This window comes from Geotrypetes seraphini, chromosome 3 (genome assembly GCF_902459505.1).
Source record: "Geotrypetes seraphini chromosome 3, aGeoSer1.1, whole genome shotgun sequence".
NCBI lineage: Eukaryota > Metazoa > Chordata > Amphibia > Gymnophiona > Dermophiidae > Geotrypetes > Geotrypetes seraphini.
The window spans coordinates 156410390-156425785 of NC_047086.1; the positions used below are offsets into that span (position 1 = coordinate 156410390).

Here is a 15396-nt window from a genome sequence, read left to right on the forward strand (position 1 = left end):
TTTAAAAACTTGAAAAATTTGACTGAAAGGGAAAAACTTGAAGGAAAAATGACAAATCATGAGATAAACTGAAGGAAAAAACAAAGGCAAAGTTTGACACTCCGAAGAAAACAAAAAAAAAATATCCCCCGCAGCTTCTCAGCTTGATGTTAAACTAAAAACTGCAGGACCCACGAGCTGATGTTGGGTAGGAAGGCACTGGAAGCGCAGTGCTTAAAATTTAAAGTGATGGTGCGAAGTTTGGGTAATCTCGATCAGAGATGGTGTGGTAGTGAGCAGACGCACAAGCTGCTAGTTCCTGAGTTCTGGTTCGGAACCTGTAGAATCGGTAACCTAGCCTGTGAAGGATGGCGAAAAGGAGGGCGAAGGTGCGGGAGCCTCCCCTGGCTTCTTCTTCTACTCCTGTGATGAGACAAGCAATGCTCGATGGCTTTCGAATTGCAACAGGACAGAATCCCTCTCTCTTTGGTTAAGCCCACAATGGAAGTTTTGGGCAGCAGTGAAAAGTGAGGTGTCTTTGAGCCCTGTTCAACGTACAGCTCCTCCCCAACCAGGAATCAGCTTGTCCACCAGCCAGAGTGGACCAGAGGAGATCTGCCTGCATGGAGGTCCCGGTATACAAGGGGTGGCCGACAGTGGAATCAGCGAGCTTAACTCCGGAGCGGACGAGAAAGTTTTGGGGCAAGGAACTGTGAGTAAATTGAGAGTTAAAGGCTGACCGATTCTTGACTTCCAACAGAGGGAAATAGTGAAACCAGCCATAATGACATTGGAAACACTGTGGGAGGCCATCAATAATATGAATCGCTCGCTATTAAACAATGTGAAACAAATTAGTGGAAATTTGAAAATTCTCTCAGAAGCGGTTCTCCTTCAGGCAAATCTAAAAGAAAAGGTCCAGATGTTTGAATCAGTTGAGGCAACTGCAATCAAGGATAGAACTACACATCTAGATGCCTGGAATACCTTGAAAACTAGATTAGGAGACATAACTTGAGTTTTAAATTTTCCCCCGAGGTCTCCTTTGGTATCTACTGTGGATATGTTCAGAACATTTCTTATTGAAACTTTACAAATGCCCACCAATTCACTACCCCTGATAATCAAAACTGTTTATTTGCAAGGTTTTAAAAGTCCATAGAAACATAGAATATGTAAAGTTTGAGAGCTCTGAGGTTAATGGGGGGGCCTGACAACTTTTCTCAAATCTTCTTTGGAAGTGATAACACAAAGAACAACGTTAGTGGTTTCTTTTGCCTTTGGAGTTGGTCCAAGATCTCAATAACATTTCTTCTCAGCCCTCTTCTCCAAATTGATGAGCTCCAACCTCTTTAGCCTGTTTTCTCTAGAGGGGAGCTATTCCATGCTCTGTCATTTTTGACATGTCTGTACCTTTGCTAGCTCTGCTAGATTTTTGAGATAAGATGACCAGACTAGAGGTCTGCACGGGAACGGGGATTGCGGGAATCCCCCCTAACCCATGGGACTCCCACGGGGATCCCCCTCTGGCCCACGGGACTCCCATGGGGACCCCTCTCTAGCCAACGGGACTCCCACAGGGATGGAAAGCTTTGGAAGCAGGGTTCATCCATGTAATATAATGGACACGTCAGCCTTAGTAAGTTAATTTCCTGAAGAGAAAACAAAAAAAGGGTTCCACCAAAGAGATTCCACAAGGAAAAAGCAGCGCAAACACAAAAGAAACTGTGGAATTGATGATCCTGTCAGAAGTAATTGCTGCTTTTTATGGGGACGGAGGTAATTCCTTGCAGGGATGGTTGGGGATGGAGAGGATCCTGGCGGGTACGGGCGGGGATGGGTGGGATTTCTGTCCCCACGCAACTCTCTAGACCAGACCTGCACACAGTACTCAAGATGCGGTCACAACATTGATAACTTTATGACACGAATTGAGAATGAAACGGAGACTAATACTACCTAGCATAATTTTTCAAATAGGCACAGCACACTGTGCAGAGTAACTCTCCGCCATGTATTTATTGGGATTTATTAATATGTCAAGATCTTTTACCTTGATGATGACTCCAAATATGGAGCCCAGCATCTTGCACTTATAGTTTGAACTACATTCATCACTTTGCACTTGACCACATTCCATTCCAATTTGTATTCCACAAAAGCAGATAACTAAAATATTACATTCTGTTAACAAACCCAGTTAGAACATAATGACAGATGTTAAATTAAAGAAAATATACATCAATTTCTTGAACAAAAATGTTTTAAGTTTTCTAAAAACTATATAACAATCCTCTGATTAACTAGAATGGAAGTTCATTTCAAATTAAAAGAACCTGGTAAAAAGAGAAACATTCCAGTGAGTGAATAACTTAATTAAAAGCTGCCATTTAGAGACCAATTCCCCAGTTTAGAAAGAGTCCTGAAGTTCCTCACATTTACACATGATCTCAAAGCTTTGCAGCATCGTACTAAAGCAGTGGTCTCAAACTCAAACCCTTTGCAGTGCCACATTTTGGATTTGTAGGTACTTGGAGGGCCTCAGAAAAAAATAGTTAGTCTTATTAAAGAAATGACAATTTTATATGAGGTAAAACTCTTTATAGTTTATAAATCTTTCCTTTTGGCTAAGTCTTAATAATAATATTGTAATTTATAGCTAAAGAGACATACGATCAAGAAACTTTTTTATATTACTTTTCTGATTATGATAAACATACTGAGGGCCTCAAAATAGTACCTGGCGGGCCACATGTGGCCCCCAGGCCGCGAGTTTGAGACCACTGTACTAAAGTATGCAGGAACTGTTTTGGATTGGTTCTGGTTGTTCCTAGCAAATAGGCTATTTTGTGTTGAAGTGGGCAGGAGAAATCAGAGGTCCACATTGTGTAAGGAGTTGTGAAATGAATTTTTCATTTTTATGCCGATGACATCCAGTTTCTGATTCCGGTGGACAAATAGAAGGATGAAGCGTTGTTAGATCTTAATTGTTTTTATTTCTTACAGGATTGGATGTGTCAAAATCAGTTAAAATTAAATGTGGCAAAAACTGAAGTTTTGTTTATTAGCCATGAGCAGAATCTATTGTGTTTGATTGTGTGGCAACTTAGGGATCTGGGGATTGTTAGATTCTTTGCTATACTGTATTTCAAAACAGCGTTTCTCAACCTGCGGTATGTGTACCCCAGGGGGTACGTGGCCTGGCTGCCGCTAGGGATCTCTCCCTCTCACTGGGAATCCCTGCCTGCCCCTTCCCTGAAGCTGCCACCGTCGTGATGCCTCCTTGCCTCCGTCTGCACAACCCTCCATCCCCAAAGCCAACCTGGAGCAGACATGCTCCATCCCTCCCCCAGCAGAAAATGGACTAGCCATGGCCGCACACAGCCAGCGGCCCACGAGACTCTCCCCCTCTCCCGACGTCAATTCTGACGTCGGAGAGAAAGTCCCAGGCACAATTTTCAGATTACTATGGGATGTTACAGGACAGCTGTCCCATCTTTTATATGCTCTGTGTTGCAGTTTTATCAGCCTGTGCGTGCGCTAAGCAGTTCATAGTCAAATGCGCGCAAGACAACAGCGTGCGGACAAATGGGCGCAAGACAACTGAGCGTGAAGACAATTCAGCGCAAATCATTTTTAGTAACACGCTGAATTGTCGTTGCGCTGAATTATCCCTGCGCTCAATTGTCTTGCGCTGAGTTATCATTGCGCTCAATTGTTTTGTGCGCTGTTATCGTTGCGCTGAATTGTCTTGTGTGCTGTTATCCTTGCGCACTGTTATCTTTGTACTGACTTGTCTTGGCGGTTTTGTCGGCACACTGTTGACTTGCGCGCATTTGACCTGTCACCGCGCTACGCTCTTCAGATAGGATGTGTTTGGCAGTGCCTTTGTTGAGTATTGTGAGGCTTTCAGTGAGCTGTTATAAGCTATGCTATCTGTGCAGGGCCCGTGTGTTGGAATGCCCTACCTTTGCAATTAAGACAGGTCTCTCTACCTTGCTGCAGTTTAGAAAAGGTCAGAAAACAGCCTTGTTTGAGCGTTGCGAAGCGAGGGTGGGGGAAGAGGTATATAACTTTGTGTTTGTTTTTTTAGTCCAAAGGGTTGGTGGGCGGGCATGCTTTTAGAATCTTTTATCAAATTTGTCTCTATTTTGCATATTTGAATGTACGTTTTACTTTATTATTATGTATGTTATGCTGTTACCCACTTAGAATTTTTGGATATCCAGGTTATAAATATTTAAATTTATAAAAAAAAAGATCTGACGTGACAAGGAAGCAAATTTGGAGGAGGCACAAAACTCTGCTCCTAGTGGGCAAATCACACATGGTGCCACTATTGCTTGTTATGGTCCATGCTATGAACAATTCTGTGTCATCTGCAAATGGACGATCTTGCTTGTTTCTTTCTTCAGATCATTTATTTATTTATTTTAAATAAAAGCTTTATATTTATTGAAGAATGAAAAACAGCAAAAAAACAACCAATTCCAATACAAAGTATATAACGGTACAACCCACAAAGAATACCAAAACAACCCGCAAGAATACAAACAAAGAGAAAAGCCCCACAAGAGTCAGTGCACCCTTCCCCCTCCCCCCCCCCAGGACAGATCCCAAACCCCCCAACCTCAGACAACCCAACTGTCACAAACCAGAAAGAGAAATACCAAAGGAGCCAAAAACCACCCCCAACCAATCCCACAGAGCAGGAGCTCGCACACTCTCCAGCCATCTCCAACCCTGCCACTGGACCCTACAAAGTGCTCACCCTGAAGCGTCGCCAAATGAAGGCATACCCATGGATTTACCATGTTGGAGAGCCGGAAGTTGGTATAGAAGCTGCCAGTGCTGTAAACGCTTTTCTACCAACTGCCAAGTCAGGGGCACCAACAGGTTAAAGGGGGAGGCCAATGCCAACCGGGCAGCAATAAGAGCCAGCTTACAAAACAGGGATTCTCCCCATTCCAGATGCAACTGGTGCCAAAACAGAAGGGCAAGACGCCAATCCACCGGTACCGGCTTAACACAAAATCCGGGAGATGTGAGCAAAAACCTCAGCCCAAAAGCCCCTAATAGCTCCATGACCCTGCACCCGCTGCGCCAAAGGCTCCACCGTCAACGTAAAGAGAAGGGGAGAGAGAGAGAGGGCACCCAAGACGCGTACCCCGCACTAAATAAAAAGTGTCAGAATTCTCACCATTCACCTTAATGCAACCCACTGGACAAGAATACAGGATACGTATCCATTCCCGCATATGCGGACCAAGGCCAATAGATTCCAGAACCTGAAATAGAAAGGCCCAGGAGATCCTATCAAAGGCCTTCTCAGCATCGATAGTCAAAAAAAGTGCCTCCCAGTCCCTTCCCTGGGCCCACTCCAATAAATTATAAACCCGCTGAACATTATCTCCCACCTCTCGACCAACCACAAACCCCGACTGGTCAGGATGAATCAACCGGGGAATCCAACTCAAACGGTCCGCCAAAATCTGCGTAAAGATCTTAGTATCTACCCCTAGTAAAGAAATTGGACGGTAAGAGGCACACTGCAAAGGATCTTTGCCCTCCTTCGCCAATATGGTGACCCCCGCCAAACACATTAATTCCCTTCCAGAGAATTAAGAAAATGCAGAAGGGGGAGCAACAAAAAAATCTTGAAATCGCTTATAATACTGTACCAGTAAAACCATCCAATCCAGGAGACTTACCCACCTTCAAAGACTGCAAAGCACCCCTCGCCTCAAGCACTGTGAGTGGGCAATCCAACCGCCCCACATCCTCTTCCGCTATCCACGGAAGCGACGCCGAAGCCAGATAACAATCTTGCTCCTGCTGAGTCCCCTCCACTTCCGGAGTGTAGAGGTGGGAATAATATTCCACAAAGCGAACTCTAATATCATCCTCCTTACTAAAAATCTCCACAGAGGCCGCCCGAATAGAGAGAATATTATTGCGCATTTGACAGACCTTAAGCCGATGCGTAACCAACCTGCTAGCCTTATTGGAGAATTCAAAATATTTCTGCTGTAAGAGTTGCAGGTTGAAGCGCAAGCGTTCCAACACCAAAGCCTGGAGATCACTCCTGGCCTGCTGCAATCGTTTTCCCACCTCCACATTCCACGGTTGATGCTTATGCATCCCTCCAATTTCCCGATCCGACGCAACAGGCCTTTGACCACCTCCCAACGCCGTTTCTGTCTGGAGGAGGCCAAAGCAATCAGACGACCCTTCAAGGTCACCTTCAACCCTTCCCATATAGCCTCCGAAGAGGCACCACACTCCACATTAAAATCTAGATATTCACGAAGCCAGTCTTCAATTTGAGCCACCACCTCAGGGTCATCTAATAGACTATCATTAAAACGCCAATATTTGCATCCCGAACCACCACCCACACCTGCAAACTGAACCCATATAGGCGCATGATCAGACCAGACTTGCTCAATACCCGCCTTATCCACCTGTCGAAGCAGGCCATGCTCCACAAAAATATAATCAATTCTGGAATACGATGCATGCGGCCGTGAAAAATGGGTATAGTCCCGCACCAGCAGCCAACGCCATCCATCTTCAACATTTAACGAAACAAGTGCCTCCCGCAGCAACTTACGGTCCCGCCGTCCGTAGCTCCCTGCCCTCCCCGAATTATCCAGATGAGGAGTCACAGTAAGATTAAATCCCCGGCAAAGATCAAAGACCCCCCCTTTAAACTGCAAAATCCGGGGCACCAGGTCCTGATAAAAGGTCCCCTGACCCTCATTAGGTGCATAAATGTTAACCAAAGAGTACAAGCCTCCCTCAATGAAAGCCTCCACCATGATATACCTGCCCTGTGGATCCCGTACCACCCTGCGGACCTCACAGTGTACCCCTCTACTGAACAAAATCCCCACCCTACCCTTCTTAGAGGTGCCCACCCTCGAGGCCCAAAAGGACTGGGGGAACCTAGAGTCCCGGACCAAGAGCTCATGGGATTGCAGTAGGTGAGTTTCCTGTACAAAACAGACTGCAGCCCTCAACCTAATCAGCTCCCGAAAGAAAGCCCCTCCATTTATAAGGAGAGTTGAGACCCCTGATATTATAAGACATCAACTTAAGTCCCACCATAAGAAAAGGAAAACGAGTAGCAAGAAACCTACACAGCCAGGATCTAGAATCAGAAAATAATATTACAAATTGAACTAAGGCCAGTACTGGGCAGACTTGCACGGTCTGTGTCTGTATATGGCCATTTGGTGTTGGATGGGCTGGGGAGGGCTTCAATGTAGATGTGCTGGAGTAGGTTTTAACAGAGATTTCAGCAGTTGGAACCCAAGCACAGTACCGGGTAGAGCTTTGGATTCTTGCCCAGAAATAACTAAGAAAAAAAAAATTAAATTGAATCAGGTTGGGCAGACTGGATGGACCATTCGGGTCTTTATCGGCCGTCATCTACTATGTTACTATGTAGTACTAAAATAAGCTGTTCTATTATCATTGGGTGAATGGTCTTCAAAAAGACGATAAATAATCCAACTTCGCTGGAGCAGCTTTACAGACCGCTCAAGTTCAGTAGGAGGAAATTGTGGCGATTAGTTAGTTCATGTGGAGCATGACAAATAGCTTTGAGTCATAGCACTTATTACAACACGATCGCTCAGTTCCGAGTTAATCGTGAAGGCGGGATGAAAGAAACGCAGCTCCTTAGGCTGCACCTTTACAAACTTGAAACACAATTAACCTCTTCGGGTCAGACTATTACTACAGAATAGAATCAAGGAAGTGTATCTGGCCGAGATTTCCACCGATCATATCATTTTCATATTTTAAAAAAACCCAACTTAGCCAGGAAACGAAATACAGACTGTAAGCCTTTGCGTGCACACTATTTCCAACCATAAATGTACTGTACCAATTGCAAACCTGCACACTGACATTATTTCCCCTGCTGGAAAAGGAAGTACTGTACAGTACTTGAACCTCTTCTTTGCTGCTTAACATTGTCTTGCGTCCACAAGGAACCGGAGCCGCAGTTGCAACTACTGTATCAGCCTGAGCCCACATCGACCGACGAGACAAAATCACCCAAAGTCCCAAAGAGGAAAGACTGAATCCAGACAAATCCAGAATCCGCCCAACAGTGCGCTTAAATGGAACTCGGTGAAGGGAATCATTCTTTGACTAATTGGTTGTTCTATTGTTTCCACTTACTTCGCTGTTGTCGTTTTCTAGGAGATTAAAAAGCCCGGTTCCAAAAAAACCTGAACCCAGAAAGCTATCGTCTTACAGGAAGGCTACCGGTAGCAGATAGAAGAAAGACTTTTAAGCAGGCTGGTTATATTAGAACAGGCTGGGGCAACATTCACCCCGCCCGCTCTAGGAGCCAGCCTATAAAGAGAAAGCCTGAGACTGGGGGGCGGAGCCTGAAATGGTGGTGAGGAAGCAGCTTGCTTGGGGGAATTGCGAGAGGGATATGTGCACATGTGTTGCCTAAGGTTCTGGGTATGAGAAAGAGAGAAGTGCAAAAGAAACTACAGTATCTCTAGCTAAAGTATGCTCTTTGCCCCTGGCTACTTCTGAATGTCTGAGGCAGATTCATTTTCCAAAAAGGAGGGTGAAATCACAGAGAAATACATTAAAATGCTGTTTATTTTGTAGCTGCTGTTTTGTGGATTTTTATCTGCATGTTAGTACTCCGTTAAAAAAAAATCGCCGCATCTGTGATATTAACGGGTCCTTTTGCAAAGCAGCGCACCCTAAGCTGCTTGTTCTATTCCTAAGGCCCTCTTTTACAAAGCTGTGACGCTAAGTGCCGCGCGGCAAATGCTCCGACGCCTATTCAGTTCCTATGGATGCCAGAGTATTTACTGAGCCAGCCTGCGCTCCGGGATTTTCTGATAGAGGTGGTTTGGGTGGCTTGGCAGTGCAGCTTTGTAAAAGGACCTGATAATATCTTATCTATCTATATATATAAAATCGGAGGTATGTATGTATGTATGTATGTGCCGCGATCACGCAAAAACGGCTTGACCGATTTGAACGAAACTTGGTATGCAGATCCCTCACTATCTGGGGTGATATGTTCTGGGGGTCTCGTGGCTTTCCTGCACACGTGGGCGGAGCTACAAACAGACAATCAGATTTCACCCATTCATGTCAATGGCAAAAATGTAAAAAGCTGCCAACGCAAAAACGGCTTGCCCGATTTGAACGAAACTTGCTACACATCTTCCTTTTCAGTTTAAGAGATTGCAAATTCCAGTGATACTTGCATTCTCTATCACAATCAACAAATCACAGGGACAGACTATTACATACTGTGGAGTGGATTTAAGATCCCCCTGTATTTCCCATGGTCAACTCTATGTTGCTTGCTCAAGGATGGGTTCACCCAAGAATTTATATGTTCTTGCTCCTGGAGGTGAAACTAAAAATGTTGTTTATAATCAAGTTTTCTGTTAGTTGTATTGTATTCATTTTGTCAAATATTTCACATTATAATTTGAATATTGTACTTTTTATAAAGCTGTAAAAAAATTATTTCATTCACCACTATAAAGTATCTTTATTTGAATCCATTTACAGTGTTATTGCTATAATTAAATACCCGTGCTATGCCGGGGCATCAGCTAGTATAGAAATAAAACAAAAACATAAAGGAAACAAAATACAGTGGAACCTTGGTTTACGAGCATAATTAGTTCCAGAAGCATGCTCAAAGTAAACCAAAATTCTCGTATATCAAAGCGAGTTTCCCCATAGGAACTAAGGGAAACTCGCTTGATTCGTTCCTACCCACCCCCACCCCCCGAGGCCAGTGGCGCTCCTCTACCCCCCCCCCCCATACCTCTGCTCCCCCTGCTCATGAAGGCCCCCCCGCGTGATCTACCATCCCCCCGCTCGTGGCCCCCCCCCTGCCATGATCTGGCATCCCCCAGGCACCCACCCGATCACATTCCTTACCCCCATTTGGCACAGGCACCAACGCACAGGACATGCCGGTGCCGGAAGATCTGCCTTCTTTGTGCTGGGCCTTGAGCATTTGCGCATGCTCAAGGCCTTCGGGTTCCCGTTCTCTCCGAGATTCTTAGAGCCTTGAGCATGCGAAGATGCTCAAGGCCCAGCACAAAGAAGAAGGCAGATCTTCGGGCACCGGCACTGGCATATCCTGTGCGTTGGTGCCGGTGCCAAATGGGGGTAAGGAATGTGATCGGGTGGGTGGGTGCCAGAACGGGGAGTGCCGGATTGCGGAGGGGGGGGGGGGCGTTCATAAATCAAGGCACACTTGGTTTCTGAGGCGCCAATTTTGCGAATGTTTTGCTCATCTTGCAAAACACTCGAAAACCGGTGCACTCGTAAACTGAGGTACCACTGTAATACATTTTTTTATTGGACTAACTTAGGGCTCATTTTACTAAACCGAGGAACAGCTTCTTACTGCGGGCCAGCAAGATAAATGCTCCAACGAATTCCTATGAGCGTTGGCGCATTTACCTTGCCAGCCTGCAGTAAGAAGCTCTTCCGGGTTTAATAAAACCCAGTGTTACATATTTTCCAGGGCAATAGGTGTGTCATTCTGGACAAGCAGTTATTTCCCCATGACCGTGAACCATATGCAGAAGGAATCCACTCCAGATTTTTTCTGTGATCCTCCTACTTCACCAGGAGCTCTACTGCCACCTACTGCACCTGAGCCATAAGGAGTGTTTCCGTTCTGCTCTCCCTTTTTCTTATTTTATTCAGTGTTTTTGACTTTTATTCGGTGTTTTAAGTGCTAGAAGCTTACCAAGTTCAGTGTCAGCTCTGCCTGCATAGAGAAGAAGTAGACTGCAGTTTGCAGCTGACAGGCTGATCCTTGGTGGTACTTGTTAGCTGGCCTGCACGAGTATTTTGGAGCTCGAGGGATGTCTGCGCTTACCATCCCTCACCTACTGCCTAGCAGGGGTTTGAGTGCAAGCTGTTAGGCTTCCAAAGGAGGCTCAGCAGTGTCTCGCAGGGTGCTGGCTGCATTTTTCACCTCGCCCCCTTCTGGTAGCGCATCTGTCAGTCCATGGGGTGGGGGTGTGGTCAGGCGCCATTTCAGGCTGGCAGTCTGATGATCAGCTTGGAAGAAGCAATTTCAGCATGAGTCAGTGATTCTTCTCCTTTCCAGCAATGCTAAAGAGTTTCACAGGTCAGGTCACAGCGAGTAAGGCTGTTACAGCCTCTGAGGTGAATTGGGGAGAAGGGGTCTGAAAATAAGGATTTTGAAGGTTCCCGCGTGTTTCCCCTCCTGAAAAATTCTAAATTTGCCAATTTTGTTTACTTTAGTTTGGTTTTCTTTAGCAGTTTTAAGCGTGAAAATCTTGTTGGTGACCATCTTGGATTTTTAGCAATCTTTTTTTCAAAAGTTCCCTGCACATCCAGAACTTAATTTTTTGCCTCAAAATTAGTTGGGATGCAGTTCTTTGGCTCTTTTACCCCAGATTCATTCCAGGATTGTGCCTCAGGAGTGTCCTTGCACTGCATGGACAGAGAGGTGGGAGCAGACAGCTTAACCTCTCCTCTGTGTTCTCAGCTGACAAAAAGGGCAGCTAGTCTGCTGGGGCAGCCTTTTCTGTTTTCGGGGTCTGGAAATAGTGACCGTTCCATGCGAAAGGGCATTCATGCTCCTCAAAGTGGCGTAGCAAGGCTAACTGGCGCCCAGGTCAGTGGCACCCCTCCCCTGCCCTCTTTTTTGCCCCCCCCCTGCTGTGCACACTCCCCTTTCTTTCCCCTGTACCTTCTTAATTTTCCAGGTGAGAGCAACAGCACAAACTTGCTGCTCACATCGTGTCAGCTATCCCTCTGACAACACCAACATGGGCAGCAAGTTTGCAATGCTGCTCATGCAGGAAAAATTAAAGAGGTACAAGGGAATGGGAGGGGCGCATACACATGGCAGAGAGGGGGGGCGGGAAGGAGGGGGCAGAGAGAAGGATGGATGCCTGTGCCTGTTACAAAGACTGTTCCCAGGGCGAACCACTCCCCTGCATCCCACTTACTATGCCCGTGGCCCCTCAGTCCAAGAAACGCAAAGTAGAGTCATCACAGGGTACTCGCTTCCTGGTACAACTTTCTCCTCAGAATTTATTAATTTGTTGTGGAAAGCCCTTCAGGAGAGCCATGCTTTTCCTGCATAGTCCCATTGTACATTGGAATTGCCTTGTCAAGGCATAGCCCAGCCTTCCAAGAGACATCTCTTTCACACTTATTATCCACAGATGCACCTCCCATGGCAGGAGATCTGGGGATGCAAGCTGGTTCCTTAGATCCTATTTTGACTTTAGAACCTGGATCTCATTTTTAAGTCTCTGCATGAGCTGAATTTAGACACACTGCCAACTTCTACCTCCTCCTCCCTCATGTCCGGAGTGATGGTTCAGTTTCAGTTCTTAGCATTTTCCTGGCATCTGGACAATATCTTGATTTTAGAGCACTAGGATTCTTTGGAAGGGTCTTTCAAAGTAGCGAGAACCATATCACGGCTATATCCTATGGCACAGGAGTGTCAATAACTTTTTATCAGTCTAAAGTGGATTCCTTGGTTGCACATGGGCATCGGTTAGAGAATTGGGGTGGTCAGGTGGGGTTAGGACAGATGCGATTCTGTATAGGATGCCAGTGTGCGGCTAGTGAGACCCACATCTGATACAGAATTTCTTCCCAAGTATTTAGTCTAGATTAGTATATTTTAGGCTGCATTTCAGAGCATAAGATAAAATCAGATTAGGGCATAGACAGACATTGAGAAAAGCCTTTGTTTAGTGTTTAATGTTAGTCCCAGTATGTCAATTCTTATATTATTATATTACACATTCTGAATATCTATGTTTGTTCAGAACCTATCCTGCTTAACTTTGTTATCTTCTTGCATTAAAGCTATTTTTATATTCCAGAGGATATTCTTGCATTAGAGCTATTTTCATATTCCTGGGCAGGCTCTTTCCTGTTTAACTTCTTATCTTCAAGGTTCATTCAGTATTTATCCACTCCTAGCATACTGTTTAACAAACACTGAAACCTCCCTTATTTTTTCCCAGTTTACCTCTCAACCTCTCTAATTATACATACTATTTTTCCATTTTGCATATAGAGCCCTTTTTTAATATTTATTTCCCCATACCTCCTTCTGAAAATCTAAATAAGACAGCATTCCAAAGCCTGGGTCTGGCTTAGTCTCCATTCCCTCCTTCCCACCCACCACTCTCTCATTTCTATACTTATAGTCTTAATTTATTGTCAATTATTCTAATTAGGACAACAGGAGAACTCTTTATATTTTATTACCTGTAAAGAATCAAACAGTAAATAAGCATACAATATAACCCTAAGACTATCTAAGAAACACTAAATAAAACATATAATAAAATTCTAAGGCTCTCTATACTAGTCTAATATAGTCCTAGTAGCTTAATAAGGTTAATTAATTAATCAGCTCAATAACAAGATGCAGACAGTAGTCCAGCAACAAGAGGGTTGGTATCCAGTCTTTCACATGGAGTGTCACATGTTTGAGTTTCTCCTGGATGGCGAGAAGTTATATGTGTGTGTGCTCACTGCAAAGAGCTCCTAACTCTCAGAGAACGAGTATGTTCCCTTGAGGTTAGAGTACCAGACTTGGAGGAGCTGAATGAGACAGAGAAGTACATAGGGGGACCTACAGGGATATTGTTGAGAAGTCCCACTTCAGTGTGGTAGCCCCTGTGCTGCCTTGGAGAAGAGAGGTCTCCTAGAAGGAGAACATCACCCTGGTGAAGTAGAAAATAATCTTGAAGCTAGGACCTGCCCACCAGGGGATGCAATATCCTCTCACACCAAGGATGTGTCTCCAGGGGCTTCTGCCCAAGAGGGAAAAGTTAGGACAGCTATTGTAGTTGGTGATTCGATCATTAGGCATGTAGATAGCTGGTGGGCGTGAGGATCGCCTGAACACTTGCCTGCCTGCCTGGTACGAAGGTGGCAGACCTCACACGTCACATAGATAGGGTTTTAGATAGTGCTGAGGAGGAGCCAGCTGTCTTGGTACATGTAGGTATCAATGACATAGGAAAATTTGGGAGGGAGGTTCTGGAAGCCAAATTTAGGTTCTTAGGTAGAAAACTGAAATCCAGATCCTCCAGGGTAGCATTTTCAGAAATGCTCCCAGTTCCACGTGCAGGACCCAAGAGGCAAGTAGAGCTCCAAAGTCTCAATGCATGGTTGAGATGATGATGCGGGATTTAGATATGTTAGGAACTGGACAACCTTCTGGAAAAGGGGGAGCTTGTTTTGAAAGGATGGACTCTATCTTAACTGGAATGGAACCAGGCTGCTGGTGCTAACGTTTAAAAAGGAGACAGAGCAGCTTTAAAACTGAGATGTTGGGGAAAGCCAACAGTTGCCCAGGAGTGGATGGTTCGGTGTGAGGTATCCTTGAAATAGGATATTTAGGGAGTCCCAGTAGAGTGGTTCCAATAATGGTAAAAGAAAGCCAGGAGGGTTTAAAGAGGAAGGCAGAGTAAAAGAATCATATTTTCCCTGTCTTCTCAGCAGCCTGTAGTTGCAAGGAAAAACCACAATTTGAAGTGTCTGTATACAAATGCTATAAGTCTAAAACATAAAATAGGAGCGTTAGAGTATATAGCACTGAATAATGAGATAGCTATAATAGGCATCTCGTAAACCTGGTGGAAGGAGGACAATCAATGGAACACTGTGTATCTGGGTACAAATTATATCGCAAGGATAGAGTAGATCAAATTGGAGGGGGGGAGGTTGTGCTATATGTTAAAGAAGGAATTAAATCAAATCATGACATAGATAGCAGTATGGAATCCTTATGGATAGAAATTCCATGTGTGAAGGGAAGGAATATAAAGGTAGGGTTATACTACCGTCCCCCGGGGCAAAATGAGCAGACAGATGAAGAAATGTTTTCAGAGATTAGGAAAGCTGGCGAATTGGGTAACAGTATAATAATGGATGATTTCAATTGCACAAAAATTGTGCCTGACACATCTAGAGCACCACACTGCTACTTGTAGGACGCATGGACAGCCTCTACTAAATATATGCATACTACCCACAAGAATCAACAGCAAAAAAATGTGGAGAAAAAAAGATTGCTTCATAGGTCTTACAAAAAAAACTCCACACAGTACTTCAGATTCTTCAAATCAGTGTGCATATATATCATTCATTTAATCATAGTCCATTTCTTCCCAACAGCACCAGTGGGGTTCTATAATTATCAATCAAAATATCAGCAGTGAGCCACAACGTAGCTGCACTCCAGGATTCAGCGTTGTTGTCATCAATAAATTTCAGCTTGCCTTAGGACCTGTAAATGCTCCCAACAGGGAAACCCCGTTTCGCCGGTCAGGGCTGCATCAGGGTACCAAAAACCTCAACAAAATCATCTGCACTGGCTCACGA

At 44.7% G+C, this 15396-nt stretch overlaps 1 protein-coding gene across 5 annotated transcripts in view; it reads right to left on the reverse strand.

Annotated features, from left to right (window-relative positions):
• ABRACL (ABRA C-terminal like) overlaps positions 1-8054 on the reverse strand; it is a 47646-nt gene extending 39592 nt beyond the window's left edge. For all 5 annotated transcript variants that reach the window (XM_033935390.1, XM_033935386.1, XM_033935385.1 and 2 more), the window contains exon 1: positions 7897-8054. In XM_033935390.1, coding sequence (XP_033791281.1) covers positions 7897-8025 — 129 coding nt within the window. In that variant the 5' untranslated portion in view covers positions 8026-8054. The remainder of the gene's footprint in view (positions 1-7896) is intronic.
• Between the last annotated feature and the right edge of the window lie 7342 nt (positions 8055-15396).